General features: G+C 50.9%; 3 protein-coding genes and 1 long non-coding RNA gene across 7 annotated transcripts in view; 1 reads left to right on the top strand and 3 right to left on the bottom strand.

Moving 5' to 3' along the window:
- The window catches only part of ALG9 (ALG9 alpha-1,2-mannosyltransferase), a 19,812-nt gene extending 9,383 nt beyond the window's left edge, over positions 1-10,429 (bottom strand). Inside the window, exons 1-11 of one of the 3 annotated variants that reach the window (XM_039564861.1) lie at positions 10,317-10,429; positions 9,873-10,011; positions 9,498-9,632; positions 9,196-9,266; positions 8,282-8,370; positions 7,716-7,851; positions 7,320-7,407; positions 7,101-7,206; positions 3,435-3,557; positions 1,788-1,942; positions 73-202 (exon numbers count right to left, since the gene is read on the bottom strand). In XM_039564861.1, the coding sequence (XP_039420795.1) occupies positions 73-202; positions 1,788-1,942; positions 3,435-3,557; positions 7,101-7,206; positions 7,320-7,407; positions 7,716-7,851; positions 8,282-8,370; positions 9,196-9,266; positions 9,498-9,632; positions 9,873-10,011; positions 10,317-10,414 (1,270 nt within the window). In that variant the 5' untranslated portion in view covers positions 10,415-10,429. Of the gene's footprint in view, positions 1-72; positions 203-1,787; positions 1,943-3,434; positions 3,558-7,100; positions 7,207-7,319; positions 7,408-7,715; positions 7,852-8,281; positions 8,371-9,195; positions 9,267-9,497; positions 9,633-9,872; positions 10,012-10,316 lie in introns of those variants that run through there. The other 2 variants (XM_039564862.1, XM_019288575.2) reach the window with 2 other exon arrangements.
- LOC109145229 lies at positions 10,422-18,036 on the top strand. 2 transcript variants are annotated; one of them, XR_005603631.1, is made up of 3 exons: positions 10,422-10,509; positions 16,374-16,565; positions 16,812-18,036. It is a non-coding gene; the product is annotated as an uncharacterized LOC109145229 (long non-coding RNA). The 2 variants fall into 2 exon arrangements; XR_002046516.3 differs by lacking the exon at positions 10,422-10,509 and adding an exon at positions 15,297-15,484.
- Positions 11,634-15,138, bottom strand: FDXACB1 (ferredoxin-fold anticodon binding domain containing 1). The gene is made up of 5 exons (XM_010403841.4): positions 14,865-15,138; positions 14,255-14,411; positions 13,912-14,115; positions 13,342-13,500; positions 11,634-13,042 (listed from the first exon to the last, which is right to left on the bottom strand). Exons 1-5 carry the CDS (start codon positions 15,121-15,123, stop codon positions 11,884-11,886), a joined length of 1,938 nt encoding a protein of 645 aa, XP_010402143.3. The 5' UTR covers positions 15,124-15,138; the 3' UTR covers positions 11,634-11,883.
- CRYAB (crystallin alpha B) lies at positions 18,033-20,748 on the bottom strand. Its single transcript, XM_010403838.1, has 3 exons — positions 20,342-20,748; positions 19,350-19,472; positions 18,033-18,373 (listed from the first exon to the last, which is right to left on the bottom strand). Exons 1-3 carry the CDS (start codon positions 20,537-20,539, stop codon positions 18,170-18,172), a joined length of 525 nt encoding a protein of 174 aa, XP_010402140.1. The 5' UTR covers positions 20,540-20,748; the 3' UTR covers positions 18,033-18,169.

The raw sequence follows: 20,748 nt of genomic DNA, 5'->3' as shown, positions 1-20,748 counted from the left end.
CAAAGCAGCACAACTTTTGCAACCCTTGAGCCCAAAGGCCAGGAGAGCAGAGAGCAAATCTGAAATACCAACCTCTGAATAAGGCAACAGAGCGTGACAGTGACAAAAGGCCAAAGAGGAAGACAGTCCCCAGGGCCAGCCAGTTGGAGGACACTGTGTAGTGTTCCAGGCGGTAGCGCTGGAAGATGAAGTGGTAACATTTCTCAGGGAAGAGTAAGAAAAAAAAGAGACAATATAAAGTTACTCCAACTCTGATCTGCTCAGCAAAATTCTTATTTTTCATCAAGACTTTACAACAGTGCATCTCCCACCAGATCTCTGGGCTTTTTTAATTCAGAGCCATAAAAATGCACAGAAACTCATAAGGTTCAGTCATATTTAAGTGATAATTTGGGGTATTTCAAGAAGTTTTCAGCTCTTTTCCCTAAGAAGGCCTCTGGACCTAAAGTGCTCTCTCAAGGGCTCCAGTTTGGCTGTTCCCAGGTGAACCAGGGACACTTCTGCAGAAGTTCCCTGCACAGACACACCTGAGTTTCCATGCTGGACTGAATTCCTGTCTAAGCTCCATGACCCAGATTTCCAGAGTGACCTATGGTTGTTTACCCTGCTCAAACTACAGCTTTGAAGTGGGTAAAAGAACACAGAGCACATTCTGCATCCAGCTTTAAGTCACTCTGAAACTGATAAAAGGAAAATTGATAAAAGAAAAATTAATAAAAGAAAAGCTCTTTAGGTTTTTTTACTTTAAAGCCTTTCTGGGAATACCCAGGAGGAAACACATCCAGTCCTTGGCTTGGTCCCTCCCTCCTGTTCTGCAGGAGTGCTTATTCACTTCCCACCCTCAGCTGGTTTCTGTTTCTCTTGTCCTGTTTGCATTTTTCTCATAACAGCCAAATCCACGTGGTTTGGAGGGGAAGAGTGACAAGCTTGTCCTGCTGGTGGGCAATCAGTTCCAGACTCTCAGCTGGATGCTCCATACTGGGCAAAACGTCATCGAACAGTGGTAAAATATGCAGGAAATGTTCATGAAATTTTCCTAAAGCCGTATTTGGCACAAATAGAAGTAAATAAACATTGCCCTGTGATGCTCTGAGAGCACAGAGGAATTCTCTGTCAGAGCTATAAAACTGGTGACATCACAGAGCTGGATGCTGTGGGGATGCAAGGACTGGAACTCATCTGGGGAATGAGTGGAGATCCAGAGTGAGAACAGCATCTGAGCAAGGCAAGGGTGAGTGATTTGAGGGGTGGGCAGGAATTCCAGCAGTGCTGCACAGCAGGACAGAGGAGGACCAGCAGGATGAGGCCAAACAGCTGGAACAGGCTCCAGCAGGGACTCCTGGCTGCATTCCTGAGCCTTTTTAACAGCAGGAGATGAATAACTCTGAGCTTTGGGAAGGTTTATATCAATCTGTATTAGTGCTTTGCTCTGTGAAGTGTTTCAAGTGATGTTTATTAAACATCCAGTTTCTGGCTCTTCCAAATGTTCAATGCAATTTCCCAACATTTAAACGAGATCCCTTTTCCTTTCTTCAACCCAGTGAGGGATTCCTACTAAAACACAACAGAAAATGCATTTCCTACACTCCTGCCCCTAGAGCTGAACAGCCAAGGAGGCACAATTCCATCAGCAGGTTACTGAACCCTCTTGGATTTTGTGTGGTGTTGGCACTACAACATCACAGCTCCAGGAGTTCCCACTTGGGATTGGAGAACGACTCAAAGTCATCATGAAATAATGGCTGGGAAATACTCTCAGCTATCTATTAAAAACCACTAACATTTACCTGAAGAGCAGAGAGAGCCACAGCACCAGAGAGACAGATGAGGGGATAGATGGGGAAGAGAAACCTCTCTTCTTTGTGGGGCTGGCTGAAGAAAATCAGGATCCAGAGGTACATGGGAGCCAGGGTCAGCCAGTAGGGACGGCCCAGATTCTGAACTGGAAGAAACAAAAACTCAGCAAAGGAGTAATGCAAGAATTGCTTCTCTTGCACAATCCTATCTCACACCCAAAGCCCACTCTTGAGACCCCCCCCACCCCCTGTTCTGAGCACCCCTGTTGCTAAAATGCAGGTAACACACCCAAACAGCCAGCAGGGCATCTTCCTCAGAGGATTTTTGCAGATTCCTACAATCCTGACAATTCCCACAGCCTTGGTAAGACCAAAAGCAGAAAATAAGTGTTACTGGATCCAAGCAAGACACAAAACTCATCGAGAACTGCCAGGTCTGAACAGGCAGACAGAGGTACTGCGTTTCCTGCTGGGCATTGTACACACAAAGATCAGAAAGGGCCTCCTCAGGATCTCCCCCTTCCAAAGGGTTGTTTAGTGCCTGAAGTGTCCCCAGCCTTCATTGCCTCATTACAAAAATAACGGCAGGAGAGGTCTCCCAGGCGCCTTCTGCTTAACAGAGGAAATAACAGATTCAAAAATAACAACAATTACCCTGAATTTCAGTCACATTGAGGAGGGTTCTGCACTGCCTGACAATTTTCAGTCCCTTTCCTACCCCCTTACTACTCCCAACAGCAGAGTTAAGCAATTAAGCCAACGGCATTTCACAGACAGTAAGAACAAAGCACTTGGCAGAATTGCTCCTGCTGTTAAGCACAAGAACACCAGGCGAACAGCAGGAAATCTTGCATTTACAGGAGCTCCTACTGAGCTTTTACTGCTTTCTGAGAGGTTGGCACTCACAGCCGAGGAACAGATATAAGCAAACACCCCTTAACATACATTTTCATCGACGATTGTGTTACTGTTTGTTGTATTCAGTAAAAAAAAAAAACAGAGAGAGAGCAAAGCACTGACGGGGCTGATGAATCTGGAGGCTGCTGCTGACACTTGACGAATTTTCCGTAGGAAAACAGCAGAGAAGAATTTACACTTCCCCTCTGGAGTCACTTACCAAGTGTCACGTGTTTAAACTGATGTCATTTTATTCAAGAAAAAGCCCAGTGTGGAGTAGGGAATATTCTGGTTCCTCCTTTTTTTTAACTCCCACTATATCCACCCCCAAAGGGACATTTCCCAGGGCATGGGGAGCCTGGCAGCTGAAAAACCCACAGTGCACGGGACAGTCCAGCTTCAATCCCGAAAGGTTCCTACCCATGTCCAGCTGCAGACAAGATGGGAACAACACCAGGGACAGCTTCTTTCCCCTTTAGGATCATTGCCTGGCCCATTCCTGATGCACGAAATGTCAGAATGAAGGTTTGGAACCACACACCTTGTCAGGCCTGCTTTTGATAATACATTTTTCCTCCTGAGGTGGAGGCAAGGAACAATCCTGAACTCTAATGAACTCTAGCAACTTTCCTGGTGTTCCAAAAGTTTTCACTGCTCCCAGTTTCACTTCCAATAAAGAAAAGCTGCTCTTTGGCAGGCAAACTCTCCTGAGTCTGGCTCTGCCAGCTGCCCTGCACTCACCACGGAATTTCTGCAGCAGACACTCCATCAGACAAGTCAGAGGCAGCACGAGCAGGGCCAGGACAAACACCACGTTGAAATTCAGAAAGCCATTGATGAAATAGAAGGACCAGGGTTCTGTACCTAAAGGGTGAGAAAAAAGGCAAAAAGAGGTTTGAAACACAAGCATGAACGGATGGCACAGCAGCTTTGGACCTTCTATGCCTGACACAGTCCACCAGAGTATCTCACACTCACTCCTGCCCAAGAAACTTCATTGTCTTCCTTCTCAGAAATTATTTTTCTCCTTACTTTTCCACTGGGAGTGAAAAATAGTATCACATTTGCTGTTCAATCCCAGGCCACTCCCACAGCCAGCAGAATTCTGTGACACAGAGCTCACCCCTGCATTCAGAAAGCACAGCAAGAAAGCAGAGGTGGAAACTTGTAAAACTGAGAAACTTGACCCCAAATTCATTCTTCCTTTCTAACTGCAGAGGAGTAACACAAAACCACACAATGTCAAGTAATTCTGGAGTGAGGATGTTCACTCTGGGTTGGCAGGAACAGAAGATGTACCAAAAAGGATTAAGAAGGAAAGGAGTTTGCATTCCCACTTCACCCTAACAAAGACTCTGCTACTAAATGCTGGTTTTGGTCCCTCCTTAGGCTCAGCACTATTTAAATGTCCCAAATTCCGCCTGTTCTGACACAAACGGGAGCCAGGCAGCTCTGCCTCCACACTTGGGAACTGGCTGCAAGCTCTGGAGAATGTAAACTGAAAGAAACTCCAGTCCAACTGTCATTTATTTAGACTCTTAATTCAGGATGCTTAAAGCCCTTAACAATAAGGAATGCCAGTTCCTCTCCACACATTTCCCACTCTCTCCGTGTGATTAGCTCAATCAGCCAGTAAATGACACGCGGGGGCTTTAATCACGGCACTGTTGTGACATGTGTCACATGCCACAGCAATTTCCTGCAATCAGAGCCACTTAAATTGGGTCCGTGTTGAAATTAATCAGACAACTGAAAAGCAGCAAGGAAAACCTGAAACCTCTGCAGCTCAACAAGGGGAGAAGTTGCCCTGGGAATGTCACAAACATGGCACTGGAGTCACTGCTTGGCCAAGCAACTCGGGTTCACAGAGGAAACCCTGAGTTATTCGCACTGCAAGCAAACAGCAATTATCAAAAGAAGTCCTAAATCTTTAAGGGGTAATTCCAGGGACCATCCTGTCACCGTTCTGGCTGCTATGGAAAGCAAAGGAAATTCACCCTGAATTCACCACTCTCTGCTCTTGTCTCTGATTTGGCAGCTGGGGGTCAGGAGTGAAGGACGATTTATGAAACAACTCCTCCACAATCCAAATACAGCCCAGCTAATACTGCCAATAGACAGATCAGCTGCTCTGAAGCACAGCTTTAACCAAAAAAAGGCTGCTCGCTTACATTTTTTTGCAGTGTGACTGAATTGCCCATAAAAAATAAGCACTGGAGCCTCCCCTCCTTCTCCAATGAGGGATTTTCTTCTCTGTGAGAGGATAAAAAAAATAAAAAGTGGGGAAAAAAGAGAAGAGAACAGTGCACAGCAGGCAAAAAGCACCAGGCTGGGTCACCCATTCAGAGGCACTCAGGCTCAAAGCCTCCCAGGGCAAAAAGCTTTTTATTCCTGTTATCCACACGGCTCAAGGTGAACCGAGACAGAACTGCAGCATCAAAAAGGAATAACCCCACTGCATGCAAGAAGTCCTGGCCCAGAATATCGTCTTTGAAGCAGGGAGGAACACTGGAGAACTCTCCATGCTCAGGATTAATGGGAATATGCTTCCACACAGACCAGGAGAGGAGGTGGAGCTTCCTGCAAGGACCCAAATCCTAGAGCTGGCAGGTGTGGGATATATGAGACAGACTGGTGAAAACAGTGGGAAAAGAACACCCAGGCAGCTCCTGGCACGGTGGTTCCATGAGGAAAACCAGCTGGAAGCACTGTCAGACACAGAGCGAGAAAATGCTTTGAGCTCTGAGTCTGTGAATGGCCCTGGGAGCAATTCTAGAACTCAAATTTACCCACGCTGCACCCTGTCCACAGGAATGGTGAGGGCAGCTCAGGCCAGAGCAGAGGAGTTGTAAAAGAGGTTTAAGATAAGGAGCCCCACCCTGGGCTGAAGCCTGAGCACAGGAACTGCAGCTGGCAAGCAGTAACTGAGCTGCAATCACTTGGTCATGAGTCACAGCCCTCTTTCTGAGCAAGTCTGCTTCAGAGCTGCTACAATGAACAGTCTGCTTGCTGCATTTCATTTATTCTCACTCTGCTCCAGAACCAGGACTCCACAGAGCAAAGTGCCACATGAACAGCTCCAGCACGTTCCACCCAAGCTGCACAAAGCTTCCCAAAGTGGGACAAAACCTTGGTCACAAATTATGACTTCTTAGAATCCCAAAGCCTCAAAATCAGGGATATATACACTTAGCAGCTCTTCTCCCTTGGCTGTAGAAACCTAATCACTCCAGGGAAATATTAATTGCACAGACAATATTTATGTAGAAGGAGTGTATTGCTGAAGCCAGAAGAAAAAAAAATAAATTGGACCTTGTCTCCAAAATACTGTGGTGCTTACACTGGAGATGATCTGGGTTGGTGACTCTGCTCCCATCATGTGAACATTGGGAAATCCCAGCTTCCAGAGCCAAGAGGGATTGGCCAGCCTTTCATCTCCTCTGGTAGTGTTATTTCTCCCCAGTGTTTTGAAGCTCTCTAAACACACAGCGCTGTCCTGGCCACGCTGCATTAAAGAGCAGTTCCAGGCAGGCTGTTTTACTAGCCCAAGGATGTTGTATGAGTGTCACTGTGAATAAAACTCTTCAGGACAGATTGGTCCCTGGAGGCTTCTGGAAACAACTCATGCACCAGTGTGGAAAAGGTCAGGCACAAGCCCCTGCCAAAACCTATCAGAGACAGAGCCTGGAGTTTACTTATAGAAAACTCACAGCTCCACACTTTAGAGCCTTCCTGCAGAGGCCACGAGCCATGGCAGAGCAGCTGCTGTCCTGCTGTGCCACAGCACAAGTGACAAATCACCACTCAGCACCACCCAAAACAGCCCCTCAACTGAAGCAACAACGCCAGCAGCCAGAGAAAGCCTTGCTGCTGCTCAGCACTGCTGAGTCCCTCCTGGAACAGCTCCTCTGGGCTCAAACAGAGCACAGAGATGCTGCAGGGATCCTGTGGTCTCTGCCAGCCCTTCTGAAGCCCTGCTAGAAATGTAATATTCTCCTGCTGTTCAGCTCTAGAAGTGCAGGATACGGACAGAGAGAAGTATGGATTCTGCACCAATCCTCTTTCCCAAGGTTCTGCAGCCTGACTGTGAGGAACAACAGCCAGGAACAAGATTCAAACTGACAAACACACACGGGCCGCTTGTGCACAGACACTGAGACATCTCCTGGCACTCTTACAGAAGCGGAACGTGAACAAAAGCAGCATAACTCCCAGCGTGGAGAACCTGGGCAGTGAGTGCATTCCCAGCTCGACAGAGACATCCCGTGTCCAGAAGCAGCAGCTGCAGCCTTTGGAGCTGGCAGGCTGCTTTGGCTTCAGGGCACGTCAGAAAAAGCACTGCCAATCACGGGCCACGGCAGCCAGACACCCTCGGGCTCCCTCCCCGCCCTGTTATCCCAAACTCACCGTAGAGATCAGGGCCGTGGGGGGTGAAGACGTTGTACAGAACGATGTTGAGAGGTGCCACCACCAGCTTCCCATAGTAATAGCTGTCCACCACCACCAAGGGCACCTGGAAGAAAGCAGCTGTTGGTTGAAGTGCCAGCAGCTCCAGCTGATTTTCCTAAAGGAACTCATCCCTTCTACTGCAGTCCATTCCCTCCTCGTGTTGCTGCAGGCACTCACCAAAAACAGGATCAAGGACACCACACACCAGTTCAGGAAACTTTTCCACCTCTTCTTCAGGATCAACAAGTCAAAGGCAATAGGAAGCCTGAAAGAGAGACCCAGCTGTCAGCTGGAGGCTTTGAGAACCCCGCTGCTGCCCCTTCAAAGCAAGAGAAAGAACCACCACGTCACTGGCCTCTGCTTCTACTCCACAGTCCAGTCATCCAGCTCAGGTTTTACTCATATTAGTGCCAGGAAATCTTCCCAACCTGAGTTCTTCAAGAGCCAAGAACCCTGTAGCAACGATCCTGGGCTAGGCTGGCAGCTCAGTCCCTGCTGGTTTTCTCCTCCACCCCTCCATTCTCCCCAGCCAGGTGAAACCCACGTAACAAAGGGCAAGAAACCCCTCCTTACCCCAGAGCTGCACTGAAGGGCCAGCCCAGCAGGGCTCCAGCAGCCACCCCCAGCACTGCCACGGAGGTCTTGTCCATGTACCAGCCTGTCATGGCAACCACCGTGGTGTACATGCAGAAACTGCTGGGGAGGAAAGCTGTAGGGCAAGTGGAGAGAGGGTTAGCACAGCTTCCCCACACTCTACCCAACACCAGCAGCAAGTGTTTTACAGAAGTCTTACAGTGGCTGGGAAAACAGGTACAACCAGCCAGAGGGGACAGGACACAAAGGCAAATGGCATTGCCAAAATATCAGCCTCCTTCCTTAGAACCCAAGATGTCCAAGGAAGGCAGGCCAAGAGCCTGTTTGAAAGGCACAGCAGTAGAAAAAAACAAGAGGCAGTAACAGGAACAAGCCTGGAAATTGCAACACAGAGAACAAAATCTGAATCAACGCTTATTCTGTCATGAAAGACACCCCCAGCTGAACACAACAAAGAGCACTCCAGAGATGTGTTAGAGCTGTGGATTTCCTTCTCTCTGGAGCCATCTTTGGTCACTGTTAGTGCCACTGCCAAGCCAACTCACCTGCAGAAGCACAGAACATCCCCGTGCTGAGCACTAGGAAGGCCAACATCAGCCTGCTCACGTGCAGCCCAAACTTCTTGCACACAGCCCTGGGGAAGCAGCAGAGAAACAGGTGCCACAAAATAGCCTCAGGGCAAAAACAGAGCAGCACCCAAAGCATGCAGGACCACAAATAATCCATGGAGCAGCCTGAGAGCTCTGAGGTGGGGGATTCCCAACACTCAGCTGCTGCCTCTGGCCTGGGATTTCAGACCCTGAGTTACACCAGTGCAAAACTCTGGGTGGGACTTGGCTTCTCCCACTTGTGCTTGTGCCAGCCTCAGGAACTGGTGGCTGCACTGCTGCACACATCAATCTATTTATGAGTCTCACCCCTCACAAAACCCCATCATGCAAAAAAGCCACTGCTCACCTCCTCAAACCCAGACTACTGGCAACAGAAAAGTCATGCAAGGTAGTGGTTTGAAAATCAGGAATCAAGAGGCAGCAGGTAAAAATAAAAATCCAGTTTAGACAAGATAATTGCATGTTAGGGCTACTGCTTTTAGTGGCTGTAAACAGCATTGGCAGAGAGATTATAGACAGCAACAATCAATGTGTTCCAGTCAAATTCACTGCGATAAGCAAACACAGCACCAGACTCTCCTCAATCTACAACACTCCCACCCTGCTTGCTGCCAGCAGTGAGAAAACGAGTGGAGTCAACAAAATGCTGGAGTAGAGGTGTGGGTGGCAGATCTGGGAGTACAATTTTGTCCTAATTGTGGCATTCTGACCAACATCTCATTAAGTTATCACGAGAACACATTATTTTCTCATCTACACACGAGCTTCAGAGCCTATTTCCTGTGGCAGTAACTGCGTACATCACTCACACCGCTCCCAAACACCCCTGCAGACAGACTGGCACTCACTTGTAGAAGTAGAGTTCACAAACGCAGCTCAGGAAGGCCAGGAAGCATCGCAGGAAATAGAAGATGAGAACCTAGGAGACACAGCCAGAGTCGGAATGAGGCACAGGACACAAAATGGGCTTGTAAAGCATCAGGGGAAACCCACAAACCCTTGGAAATCCTTACAGGGAGGTCAATGTTTGTCAACAAGCCAGCATTTTATAAACATGAAGTCAATTCCAACAACAAACAGAAGAGCTGCTTCACACACACTCAAAGCACACTTTTTCCTCACAAAAGCAGCTTCCACACATCTGATTTACCTTGTTGGTTTGCAGAACCCTGGCATGGAACCAGGCTGGCAAGGCATGGAGCCACAGGTAAGCATAGGAGCGGATGGCATAGGCTGGAGAGTATTCCCATGTCTGAAACCCCTTCCCATAAATGAGGTAGTGTGTCTACAACAGAGAGCAAATAAATAAATTAACATGCAGCACACAGAGCAGACAGTTTTCCACCCTGAATTCCAGAGCAAAAAAAATCTCATTGAAACAGAGGGATCAGCACAAGGTTCTAAATAAATCTGCATTTGCACGAGCCAACTACAGACTGAAACAGAGAGCACAAGGTGCTAAATAAATGGGTATTTGCACAGGCCAAGTATGAATTCCCAATCCCAAGGGCAAGAAGGGACTCACCGGCTCCCAGTAGTTAAAGGTCTCATCACAGTCCGAGATGTTGCTCAGCAGAGCTGCACAGAACCTGGCCGAGATGAGACACTTGAAAGCTGTTGATCCTTCAGGGGCCCAAACTTGCCCGGCTTTGCTCCCAGATGATCTAATCCAAAAGGGAAAAAAAAAAAAAAAAAATTACAAAAACGCAGCAGGAAGCGTCAGCAACGAGATCAAGGCTACCAAGGTGACAGCGAGCACAGGGCTCTGAGTGTGGCATTTGGGCAGTGGGGGGACGCCAGCCCCCTCACATGGAAGCACCATCAGCCTCCCTCAGGGCTGGCCCCCCGCGCCGAGCTCCAGCACCATCCCCACCGCACGGACCACCCGTGTAAACACCGGCCCCGCGGCCCCGCGGCCCCTCAGCCGCGACCCCGCTCCGTGCCCCGCTCCGTGCCCCGCGGCACCCACTCGTTCCGCGCCTCCTCGCTGCCCGCGGGCTCGGGCCGCCGCCCCGCCGCGTCCCCACCGCCCGCCCGCGGCCGCTGCCGGGCTCCCTTGGCGGCCATGCGGGTACGGGCAGCGCGGGGGCCCGCCGGCAGCCGCGGCCGGGAGGGACGGAGCAGCTGCGGGAGCGCGGCCGAAGCCGCCGCCGCCATCACGGGTGAGGGCAGCGCGCGCCGGGCGGCGGCGGCGGGAGCGCGGCTGGGACAGGGACTGGGACAGACACGGGGACAGGGACTGACACAGGGACAGGGGCTGACACGGGGACAGGGACAGACACAGGGACCGACACGGGGACAGGGACTGACACGGGGACAGGGACAGACAGAGGGACCGACACAGGGACAGGGACTGACACAGGGACAGGGACAGACACAGGGACAGGGACAGACAGAGGGACCGACACAGGGACAGGGACTGACACAGGGACAGACACGGGGACAGGGACTGACACAGGGACAGGGACTGACAGAGGGACAGACAGAGGGACAGGGACTGACACAGGGACAGGGACAGACACGGGGACCGACACAGGGACAGACACGGGGACAGGGACTGACACAGGGACAGGGACTGACACGGGGACAGACAGAGGGACCGACACAGGGACTGACACGGGGACAGGGACTGACACAGGGACAGACAGAGGGACAGGGACAGGGAGTGACACAGGGACCGACAGAGGGACAGCGACTGACACGGGGACAGACAGAGGGACAGGGAGTGACACAGGGACCGGGACTGACACAGGGACAGGGACCGACACAGGGACAGCCACAGGGAGAGCGCTGCCCCGCACAGCCGGGTCCATCACCCACCCGGTCCCTGTCCTGCTCGCCCATGTCTGAGCCAGGCTCCATCCCTGCCCTGCCCCTACCCTGGCAGCGTTTGGCAGAAAAGTGAGGAAATGGGGAACGCACCAGTGGAGAATGTTCTTTATTTGGTACCTCTGCACTCAGGAGACGGGGAAAGGGCAGCACAGGACAGACATGGAAGTGCTGGAGCGTGTCCAGGGAAGGGAACGGAGCTGGGAAGGGGCTGGAGCCCCAGGAGCGGCTGAGGGAGCTGGAAAGGGGCTGAGCCTGGAGCAAAGGAGGCTCAGGGGGGACCTTGTGGCTCTGCACAAGTCCCTGACAGGAGGGGGCAGCCGGGGGGGTCGGGCTCTGCTCGCAGGGAACAGGGACAGGAGGAGAGGGAACAGCCTCAGGCTGGGCCGGGGAGGCTCAGGGTGCACAGCAGCAGGAACTTGCATTAGTAAAGAGATCAAACCCACTCTAACAGGACTCCAGAAAAGAAAGGCTCCACTTTATAAAACGAGGTTTCATTACCACACACACAGAACAGGAAAGCGCTTGGTCCTCATTAACAGGAATCCCACATTTAAACGCATGCAGGTGCTCAAACTCCACCCCGCCTTTGTGGGAGGCACTGCAATAATAACACAGTGTTAGTTCCAATGAGATGCAGGTGACGTTCTCCAGGTCAGAAACCAGCACAGGAGCTGCCAGAGCTCCTGCAAACCATGGGAGATGTTCTACCTCAGGGTCACACCCAGGTGTTGCTGCATTTCCTCCCGAAAACGCAGCTGCATCTCCGCTGCCTCCCGGCAGCCCAGGGCCCTGTCACAGGACTGGAAAGTCACCCTGTAGCAGAGGCTCCTCCGTCCTGTCCCTGGTTGCTGGAAACTGTCCCTTAACTGGATGGAAATGACCATTTCACCTGACACCCTCCTGGCAAGGGTGTGAAAAGCCACTTCATCAAACTCCTCCCCGTCAGGAACCCAGAAGCTGACATCGTGCAGGTAGGAAGGTGGATAGAGGGAAAAACTCTTGAAAAGCCTCAACTCTCCCTCAGGAAACTGCTGCAGAAAGCGCCTGTCCGATGTCCAGAGCATTCTCCAGTCGGATATTCCACAGAGCAGCATGGCCAGGAGGTCCAGGTTCAGCGAGACCGAGACAACAACCAGCTCACTGCTTTTTAATTCATCAGGAGCTGTCCTGATAACCCCCACACAGGAGCCCGAGGGGTCTGGGTCTGTCCCCATGCAGATGAAGTGCTGAATTTCACCCAGCTGACATTCAAAAGCAGCAAAGTCATTTAGCTCAGTTCCAAAACTTGTTGCTTCCTGCAGGCTGATGCTGGGTTTAATGCCAGAAACGGCCTGGTGAAGAGAACTCGTGGTGGTTTTAATGTTATCCACCAACATCTGGATACAGCTGTTCTCTGTGCCCCTCCTAACTGCGAGCACAACGAGCATCTCATGGAAAACAGGCATGGAGCAAGGAGTGATCCGACACTGCCTGAAAACTGGCCCGGAAAGAACATGAAGTGTCCCTGGGGAAAAGGCTCCTTTTTGTATTATTGCCTGAGCATGAGGCAGGAGGGAAGGCCTAAGATAAGACTGCTTTGGAATGGGGCATCCTTCTTGTACACTCCTATCTGTGTCCTGGCCAAAATGGGAAAACCAAACTGCGTTTTCCAGTCCCTGAGATGTTTCCTCAGTGCTTGGAGCCTCCCCTGGGCTCAGAGCGATCCAGAAGATGTTGGAGTGGCAAACACCCTGGAGGTGACCCTGGTGGAGCAGAGGAAGGCAGGAGCTGATGTTCTGCAGTGGAAAAGCCTGGCTGAGCCCTGCACTGAGCTTCTCCTTTATTGTCCTTACTGGATGACTTGAATTCACTTTGAGGAAACCCCTGCGAAAAATAAAAGTGCAAATTACAGACACCACTACACAGATTTCCTTCCTGTGGCCATAATTAGAGCCCAGCAATTCACCCAAAACATTCTTAAGCCAGGAACTACCTGACCAAGCCAAGTCTTTCACCAAAGGTGATGCACATTTTCAGGGCAGTGGTGTTTGTCTGCAGGTTACAATCAAGAATTAACTGCAAAAAAGGACTCAGCAGTCACCATGTGCCTTTATGTGACCCCTCTGCTGGTCATTCCCACTGAGAGCAGGAGAGCTCAGTCAGAAACTAATTATGAAACTCACCTATTAATTTTATCAGCGAGGACTTGTGGCACTTGAAAAGAAACTTTTTGGCTTCCCAGTTGTGTCTTGCAGCTCATGGGTGTTAAACACAGGGGTGGTGTGCTCCGTGTGAAAATGTGGTTCAAAGCACCCTCTACACAGAAGGATTTATCCTGACTCCTGAAAATACACAAAACCAGAGCAAAGTCACTGATAATTTCTGACATTTAATGTGCCACAAGTAGGCAGGACCAGATGATGGCCAGAGGTCCCTGCCAGCAGCAACCCCCACAGTCCTCCTGTCTTTAGGCTGAGATTGATACTTGTTCTGAAACGGATGCTTTTGACCTTTAAAATCCTCAGATAGTCTTATTTTTAGAGAGTGCTTTGGCAGGAAGCTTGCATTTTAATCTTGCCTATTCTGCTTAGAGATGAACAAGAACTGCAGCTATTTTAAGGAAAATTTTAAGGAAAATTTCAAGGAAAATGAAAAGGAGTTCCTCTCCAGCCAACAAGACCCTGAAAGAATATTCTAGTGCTGGCTTTAAGAGCACAAACATCAGAATTTCAGTTTTGCCACGTGATGGTTACCTGTAACCTGTGCATTTGTATCCGTGGATAGTCTCTGCTCTAAAAGGGTGAACGTCGCTCAAGATAAACCCAGCTCCCGCTGCCACAGCCACGATTTGCCAGCTGTTGTGCCACTCCCTCCTGGGCTGGTCCGCAGGAGTGCCACCCTGGCCATTGCAGAGGGCCACGTGGACCTCTCCCTGCTCTGCCAGCACTTCTGCGCAGCTGGAAGGGAAGCCAGGCAACAAGAAAAGTCCTGTTAGCACACCCACAGATCCCCCAGTGCCGGAAAAACACCTGGAATGCAGCTGGACAGCTGTGCCACGGCAGTTAATTAACACAGAATTATTTCTGGTTTACTCACCTATGGAAAAAGCAGGCAAGGAGCTCCCTGTTCTTCACCACCCCAGCCTTCCTCCCACAGTGAGGGAAGTTGAAATAAATACGATCAAATTCCCGTTTTCCTGGTAAAAAGTACTCCTTCAGCTTGGTGCAGTCCACAGAGAACACAACCTCGGCTCCTGCAACAGCAAACACAAAACAAGGCTCTGACGATTATCAGGGAGGCAAATTTTAAAGAAAGGTGGGAATGCGAGTCCTCCAGGGCATTTTTAAGTAGGTGAGGGCTGCCTCGAGCACTGGGAACACCAGGAAGCCCTGCGGGGTTCCCTTTGCCCTTTGCCCTCCTTCAAGGCAGCAGAAACCCCTGAAGACAGTTGAAAACAGTCCTTTCAGTACTATTTCCGTACTATTTCATCCCGATCACATTTTGAGGTATTTCCTTTAGCCAGCTGGGCCATTCCAGTCCCTCCCTGGAGTGACGGGGGGCTCCCAAGGCACACGGCAGCGGGGACCCGCGGGGCAAAGATGCCACTCTGGGTGCCAGGAGGGTGCCAGCGAATGGCTCAGCAGCAGCCCCCGCTCCAAGCCCATGCCCACGCCCAGCCCGTCCCCGGCTGTCCCCGCAATCGCACCGCTGTCCCGCAGCCGGCGGATGCTCCGCGCCGCTCCGCCGCGCCCGGCCGCCTCCTCCTCGCTCTCGTAGCAAGTGGCCACGACGTGCGTGCCCCGAGCCCCGCACAGGGCCGCGGCGAAGGAGAAGTTGCCCTCTCCGAGCAGCAGGACGCGGCGGAGCGGCGGCCCCATGGCCGCGGCTCGCAGCCCCCGGCGCTCGCTCATGACGTGCGGCGCGGTCAGTGGCCACTGCTGGTGGCGTCGGGCCCCCGCGGGCATCCCCGGGGGCTCCTCGGCAGCCGGGCGGTGGCGGTGTCCCGGAGAAGGAGGAGCTGCGGCATCCCCGGGAGTGGGAGCGGTTCGGGAGCTCTGCCGGCCGGCGTGCGGCAGGAAATGGGTGTTGCGGGAGGAAAACAAGAAGGGAAAAAAAAAAAAAAAAAAGCAGTTGTTAAAAAGCTGAGGGATCGTAGGATCACAGAATCGCGGAATGGTTTGGGTTAGAAGGGACCTTAAAGGTCATCTCCTTGTGCAGGGACACCTTTCACTACCGCAGGTTGCTCCAAGCCCCATCTTCAAACACTTCCAGCCACTTCGCAGCTTCTCTGGGCAGCCTGTGCCTGAGCCTCACCGCCCTCACAGGGTAAAGTTTCCTATTAATATCCAATCTAACCCTGCTCTCTGTCAGTTTTGAGCCATTCCCCCTTGGCCTGTCACCCAGGCCTTTGTAAATAGTCCCTCTCCATCTTTCCTGGGGGCTCCCATCAGGTACTGCAAGGCCACAATTAGTTCACCCTGAAATCTTCCCTTTTCCCAGCAATCCCAATTCTCTCAGCCTTTCCTCATAGCAGAGGAGTTCCAGCCCTATAATCAACTTGGTGGCGTCCTCTGAACTCATCTTCACCTGTACCTGCCTCTACCTGTACCTGCAATTCTTTCACTCTGACAATATTTGTGCAGCTTTAATTCCCAAAGGGGAGAAGGGGAGGCAGACAGAAAGAAAAGAAAAGGAGAAGAGAAGCAGTGGAAAGGTGCTGGAAGCATAATTTGGTGTCAGATAATTGCAGGCATAATCAAGGTGTAATAAGAAGGTCCCTAATTCCTCAACAGGGTGCTACAAGGTAAATTAATTATCCTGCCTCACATATGTGTATGATGCCTTTGAGAAGGAAGGGAATTATGGTCTGTGATATACACAACAGCCAGCTTTGGGTGTCACCTGCTCTATTTGTGTGCCCACAGCTGCCCCACAGGGCAGGGACAGTGTGTCAGGACAGAGTTGCACACGGATGATGACAGAGGAAGGTTTGCAATGGGCAAAGCTGAGCTCCAACACGGACCCAGCACACAGTTTGTGAGCTCTGGGCCAGGCACTGGGTCCCTGTGGCCTTGGGTGAATCATTTTGTCTATTTTAAAGGGTGGGGAAGTGGCCTGGAGAAAATAATTACCACACAACCTTCCCATTCCAATCATTAAAAAAAACCCTCCAAACTCATACTCAGCCATGCTAAATGTGAGTTTTCCTTTCCAGCACACTCACTGCTTGGAAACAGCCTGCTGCAGATTACAGGGGGACATCAGACAGTGAATTTTACGTGTGTGGAACTGGGACAATCTGTTGGATGTGAGGAGCTTCTCGGTGATGTTTGTGCCTGGAGATGAGAGAGGTGTTTTCTGTCATTCTCTCCGTGCTGGGCTGTGCTCCTGTGCCACCCCAGAACAGGTATTTCAGGTCACTCAGGGAGTGGTTTTGTATTTCAAGTATTCTTGTCTGGCTGACCTCATCCAGTTTATCCCCAGAGAGCTTTCACTCAAAATGCCCATTTCTTGCTGCTGATTTGAGCCTGACAAAACCCCTGGGCTGTAGAAAAAGATTTCCCTGAGCTGCACTTTCAGGATAAATTCTTACTATTTTTCCTTTCAATGTTGATTCTTTCGGGATTTGAACAAAAACCTCATTGATTTCCAGGCCACCACCCTGAGCTGGAACGTCCTTTGAGCAGCCCAGCTGCTCAGTCCTGCTGCACTCCAGGCCTCCAAGTGCAGAAGGAACAAGAGGGATGCAGGAAAAGCAACAGAAACCCTCAGGAACCAGTGGTGCAGGGATTTCCTTCCAGCACCAAGACCTGTCACACATGAAAGCCGTGTGGAAAATGTTCTTCCTGCTTTTTAATCTGTAACCTCTGTGTGTGTCTGGGGTTTGTTCTGGTGTGCAGAGGTGGCTGTGCTTGGCCAGACAAGCCCAGTTAACACCTCAGCTGGGAGAGCTAATTAGAACCAGCTAATAGGAAACACCAGACCTTGGAAGTGAGGGGGGATTTGGGGTATTTGACAGTGACCCCACATCACAGAGTGCTCATTTTATTTTTCTCACCTACAGCCACAGAAGAAGGATTTCCTCTGCTCACCTGAGGTGTACTGTGATCCCTGCTAACAAAACTTTTGTCTTAGCAGGGATAAGGAACATAGAAAATAGGTCAGCTCATGACTGAGTCTGGTGATCGGTGTGACAGATCTGTGGCATTCTGTCCTTTTTGAAGATGAATTTTTGAAACTCAGTTCCAGTAATCCAGACTTCCCTTTCTACCCCTTTGAAGAGAGGTGCTAAGCAGATGAAGATGCCTGAAAAGGACTTTAGTAGTGGTTTGTATCACTCAGCAATGCTGGCATAAATCAGATTGCTGCTACAGACATCAGATGCTGCTCACTGTTTGAAGGGCACTAACACCAGAGTTTCAAAGGGATGTGATTTGCATCATCAGGGCAAGATGTTTTCCTTCTCTTGGGGTAGACCTGTGTTTACTGCAGCCCTGCAGTTTTCACCTGCAGCTGCTCTGAACTGGCTGCAGGCCCTGGATGTTTCTCCATCACATGAATCATTCTAGAGATTTAAGATACAGTTGTATTCCAGCCAGCTGTTATCAAATACCCACACTTCAAATGGGTTTCAATTGTCATGGAGCTGTTTTACCAGTTTAATCTCCACAGGAGAAACTTTCCTGTTGCTTGTGAAACACCCTGAAATCCTCTGGCAGTGTTGAAGTGAGAGAGAACACAGCGTGTGATGTGCAACGTGCTGCTGAACACCCAGATAAGCTGTCCTGGACACACCTGCCACCCAAGAATGATGTTCCCCTGCACCTTTTATCCACCTTTATCAACCCCAAACCCCAAACAAATCAATCCAAACTGCTTATCCATGGTTTATTCGTTAGTAAACTTACTCAGCATAAATAATACGAGCAGCCATTCAGTACAGCTGGCATCTGATGGAGGAAAGAGCTCTGGAATGGCTCCCCAGGGCGGTTTAGGGCAGCAGAGCAGCCCCTACTTCCTCTGGGCGCCGGCGATGGCCGGTTTGTCCTCGCGGGTGATGGGGATGGTGCGCTCGGGGACGTCGCTCTGTTTGCGGGGAGCGCTCACGGTCAGCACCCCGTCCAGGGAGAGCGATGATGTGATGGTCAGTGGGTCCACGTCGTCTGGGATCCGGTATTTCCTGTTGAACTCCCTGGCGATGAAGCCGTGCTCGTCCTACAGAAAGGAGAGGAGAAGCGGCTTCTAATTAGAAATATTTGCCCGGTTCCGCCTTAACCACGGGGCTTTTGCTTAAAGGCTGCTAAAGGGGAGTTGGGGCTCTCAAAGGAAAGCTTTCCAGGGAGTTAAAAGGGTTCTGTGATGAGCTGCCCTCTTTAAAGAGCCACAGTGAGACACGGCCTGGGCTGCAGGTGCCTGCAGGTCCACACAGGGGATTTACAGGAGGAGGCTTTGTGCCACCCTTGTGCCGGCATTCCCGAGGTGCCATTCCCAACCACACCTGCCCTGGAGACCCTCAGTGCTTGATCTCAGTGCTCGATTATGTTCTTGGCCAAAAAGAGTTCCAGAAGCTACACCAGGATTACAGGCTCCCACCAGCAACAGGGAGCGCTGGGTTTCCTGACTGACACATCTGTGCTCCTGGGAGCGCCTGGGAATGGCAGTTCCAGGGACACAGCTACTTTGGGGACAGGGGATGGGGACTGGAAATGCTGTTACATCCAGCTCTGGGCATGGCTTTGCATTTCTGCCTGCCCAGTGTCCACACAGGTCTCCAGAGCCAGCAAGGAGAGGGATGGATGACAGCAGAACACAACTTTTAAAGGATTAGAAACTGATAGCTGGGCCTAGGAAAGGTTACACACAGGGCAATGCACTGATTCATTATGTGGCTTAAGTATTACAGTTCATTTTTAGCTCATTGGACGCCTCCCTGCATTCCTGGCCCCTTCCCAGAGAGAAAGGAAGCCCAAAAATGCCCATTTCACAGATGATTTTCCAGTTCAGCTCACAGTTCATGCAACATCAGCAATAAACCTCCACCCTCTTGCTGCCCTGTCTGGGATCAGCCGGGGGTGGGTTGCACGGAGCATCTTGATAAAAAAAAATTACACATATTTGAGATGAGCACAGGATTGTTTTGCAGTCACCAGAGGTGAGGGAGTTCCCAGTGACAAAGTTAAAGCAGAGGTACCTGGCGCTCCTCGTGCTTCCCGTGGATCTCGATCATGTCCCCGAGCACCTTCACCTTCAGCTCCTCGGGGGAGAAATGTTTCACATCCAGGTTCACATAAAATTTGTCCTTATCCAGTCGCATCTGCAAAAACCAGGAGGTCACTTCAGAAAAGAGCAGGTGAGGGTTAAAAAGGAATGCAGCAGGTCAAGACTCAAGCTGGTCTCTACACACACACTGACCTTTATTTTGGGATCTGACCTGAGTGCCTCTGTCCCTTGCTGGCCTTGCATTAATGCCCATCAAGGACCTAAGATTCTCAACCTGAATTAGTTAAAACTGACTCTTTATTTAAAACTGACTCTTTATTGTGGCTGCTTCAATGGGCAGCCAGACCCAGGTCACTAAATCAAGGAGAACATTATGCAAGGATAAAAAAATAATACTTCCACTCCTTCTGCTTGCAATAGCTCCACAGGCTCCTTGTAAATAAGACAGTTGACTTGCAGAACAGGCAGGAGCAAGGAGGCGCCTGCTCCATGATCCTCTTGGTCCTGGATCTTATTAAAATGCTGTTTTTCGGGGCAGTGATTGTTCAAAATAGGCCCCTTTTCCCTCAGCAGCCGTGGGCTCCTGCACTGCCTGACATGAGGATCCCACGGCCCCTGTGCTCTTCACTTCTCAGGTGGGAGTGGGATTGAACGTTTGGCACAGCAGACTGGGAAATGAGGGAAATGAGATAAATTAGGGAAATGAGGGAAATTAATCTTCCTCCTTTCCTCTGGCAGCTCCCAGGGTCACCTGCATGCACCCTGAACTCAGTTTGCCTCTGTTCCCAGCACTATGGCAAGACTTGCTCCATCCCAAACAATGCAGAGGCACAAACACAGCACCCTTTTCCCCAGCCTTTTTCCTAAATAACCACCTACGAGCATCTTCCAAGCTCTCAGCTCTCCTGGGCCTCCAGAGCCACCAGGCTGTGCCCCCAGCAGTCACAAAGAAGCAAAGATTACCTCGGAGAGTCCTGTCTCTAGCCAACTGGGCATCCGAAGGATGGGGGATCTCATCAGGAAGGGGCTGAAGCTGGGGGAAACAGGGAGCAGCTCTGACTCCGGCAGGTGCTCCCCGAAAATCTGGTCAAAGATACGACTCGGTGCCAACCAAGAGAAGAAGGGCCTGCGGATCAGGGGGTTGTGGATGGTGATATCCATTGGAGAGCGCTGGAGGAGCCTGGCAAACAACTGTGCTGCAGTGCCGTGCCGGGAGCGGGGACAGCTTTATACCCGTGCAGCTGGCCTGGCCTTCCACCCCCCCGAGGCCTCTTGAACAGTGGTGTCAGGGATTTTATTGTCCCACTCCTGGGCTGGGCCCTTCGGCGGTGCCCAGTAGCTGTCTGAGGGATTTGAGCGCGCTGCTGAGG

Source organism: Corvus cornix, chromosome 24 (genome assembly GCF_000738735.6).
Source record: "Corvus cornix cornix isolate S_Up_H32 chromosome 24, ASM73873v5, whole genome shotgun sequence".
NCBI lineage: Eukaryota > Metazoa > Chordata > Aves > Passeriformes > Corvidae > Corvus > Corvus cornix.
The sequence above is the reverse complement of the archived record's forward strand: the minus strand, read 5'-3'. Positions and strand labels throughout refer to the sequence as shown.

What these genes read in the sequence shown, in the direction of transcription:
- FDXACB1 (XM_010403841.4), bottom strand. Translation starts at nt 15,123, where the DNA reads ATGCCCGCGGGGGCCCGACGCCACCAGCAGTGGCCACTGACCGCGCCG. An exon ending in CCGCCGGCTGCGGGACAGCG is followed by an intron (nt 14,412 to 14,864) that starts GTGCGATTGCGG and finishes TTGCTGTTGCAG; the next exon opens with GAGCCGAGGTTGTGTTCTCT. An exon ending in CTCGCTGATAAAATTAATAG is followed by an intron (nt 13,043 to 13,341) that starts GTGAGTTTCATA and finishes TATTTTTCGCAG; the next exon opens with GGGTTTCCTCAAAGTGAATT.
- CRYAB (XM_010403838.1), bottom strand. Translation starts at nt 20,539, where the DNA reads ATGGATATCACCATCCACAACCCCCTGATCCGCAGGCCCTTCTTCTCT. An exon ending in TAGAGACAGGACTCTCCGAG is followed by an intron (nt 19,473 to 20,341) that starts GTAATCTTTGCT and finishes TGGTTTTTGCAG; the next exon opens with ATGCGACTGGATAAGGACAA. An exon ending in GGAAGCACGAGGAGCGCCAG is followed by an intron (nt 18,374 to 19,349) that starts GTACCTCTGCTT and finishes TCCTTTCTGTAG; the next exon opens with GACGAGCACGGCTTCATCGC.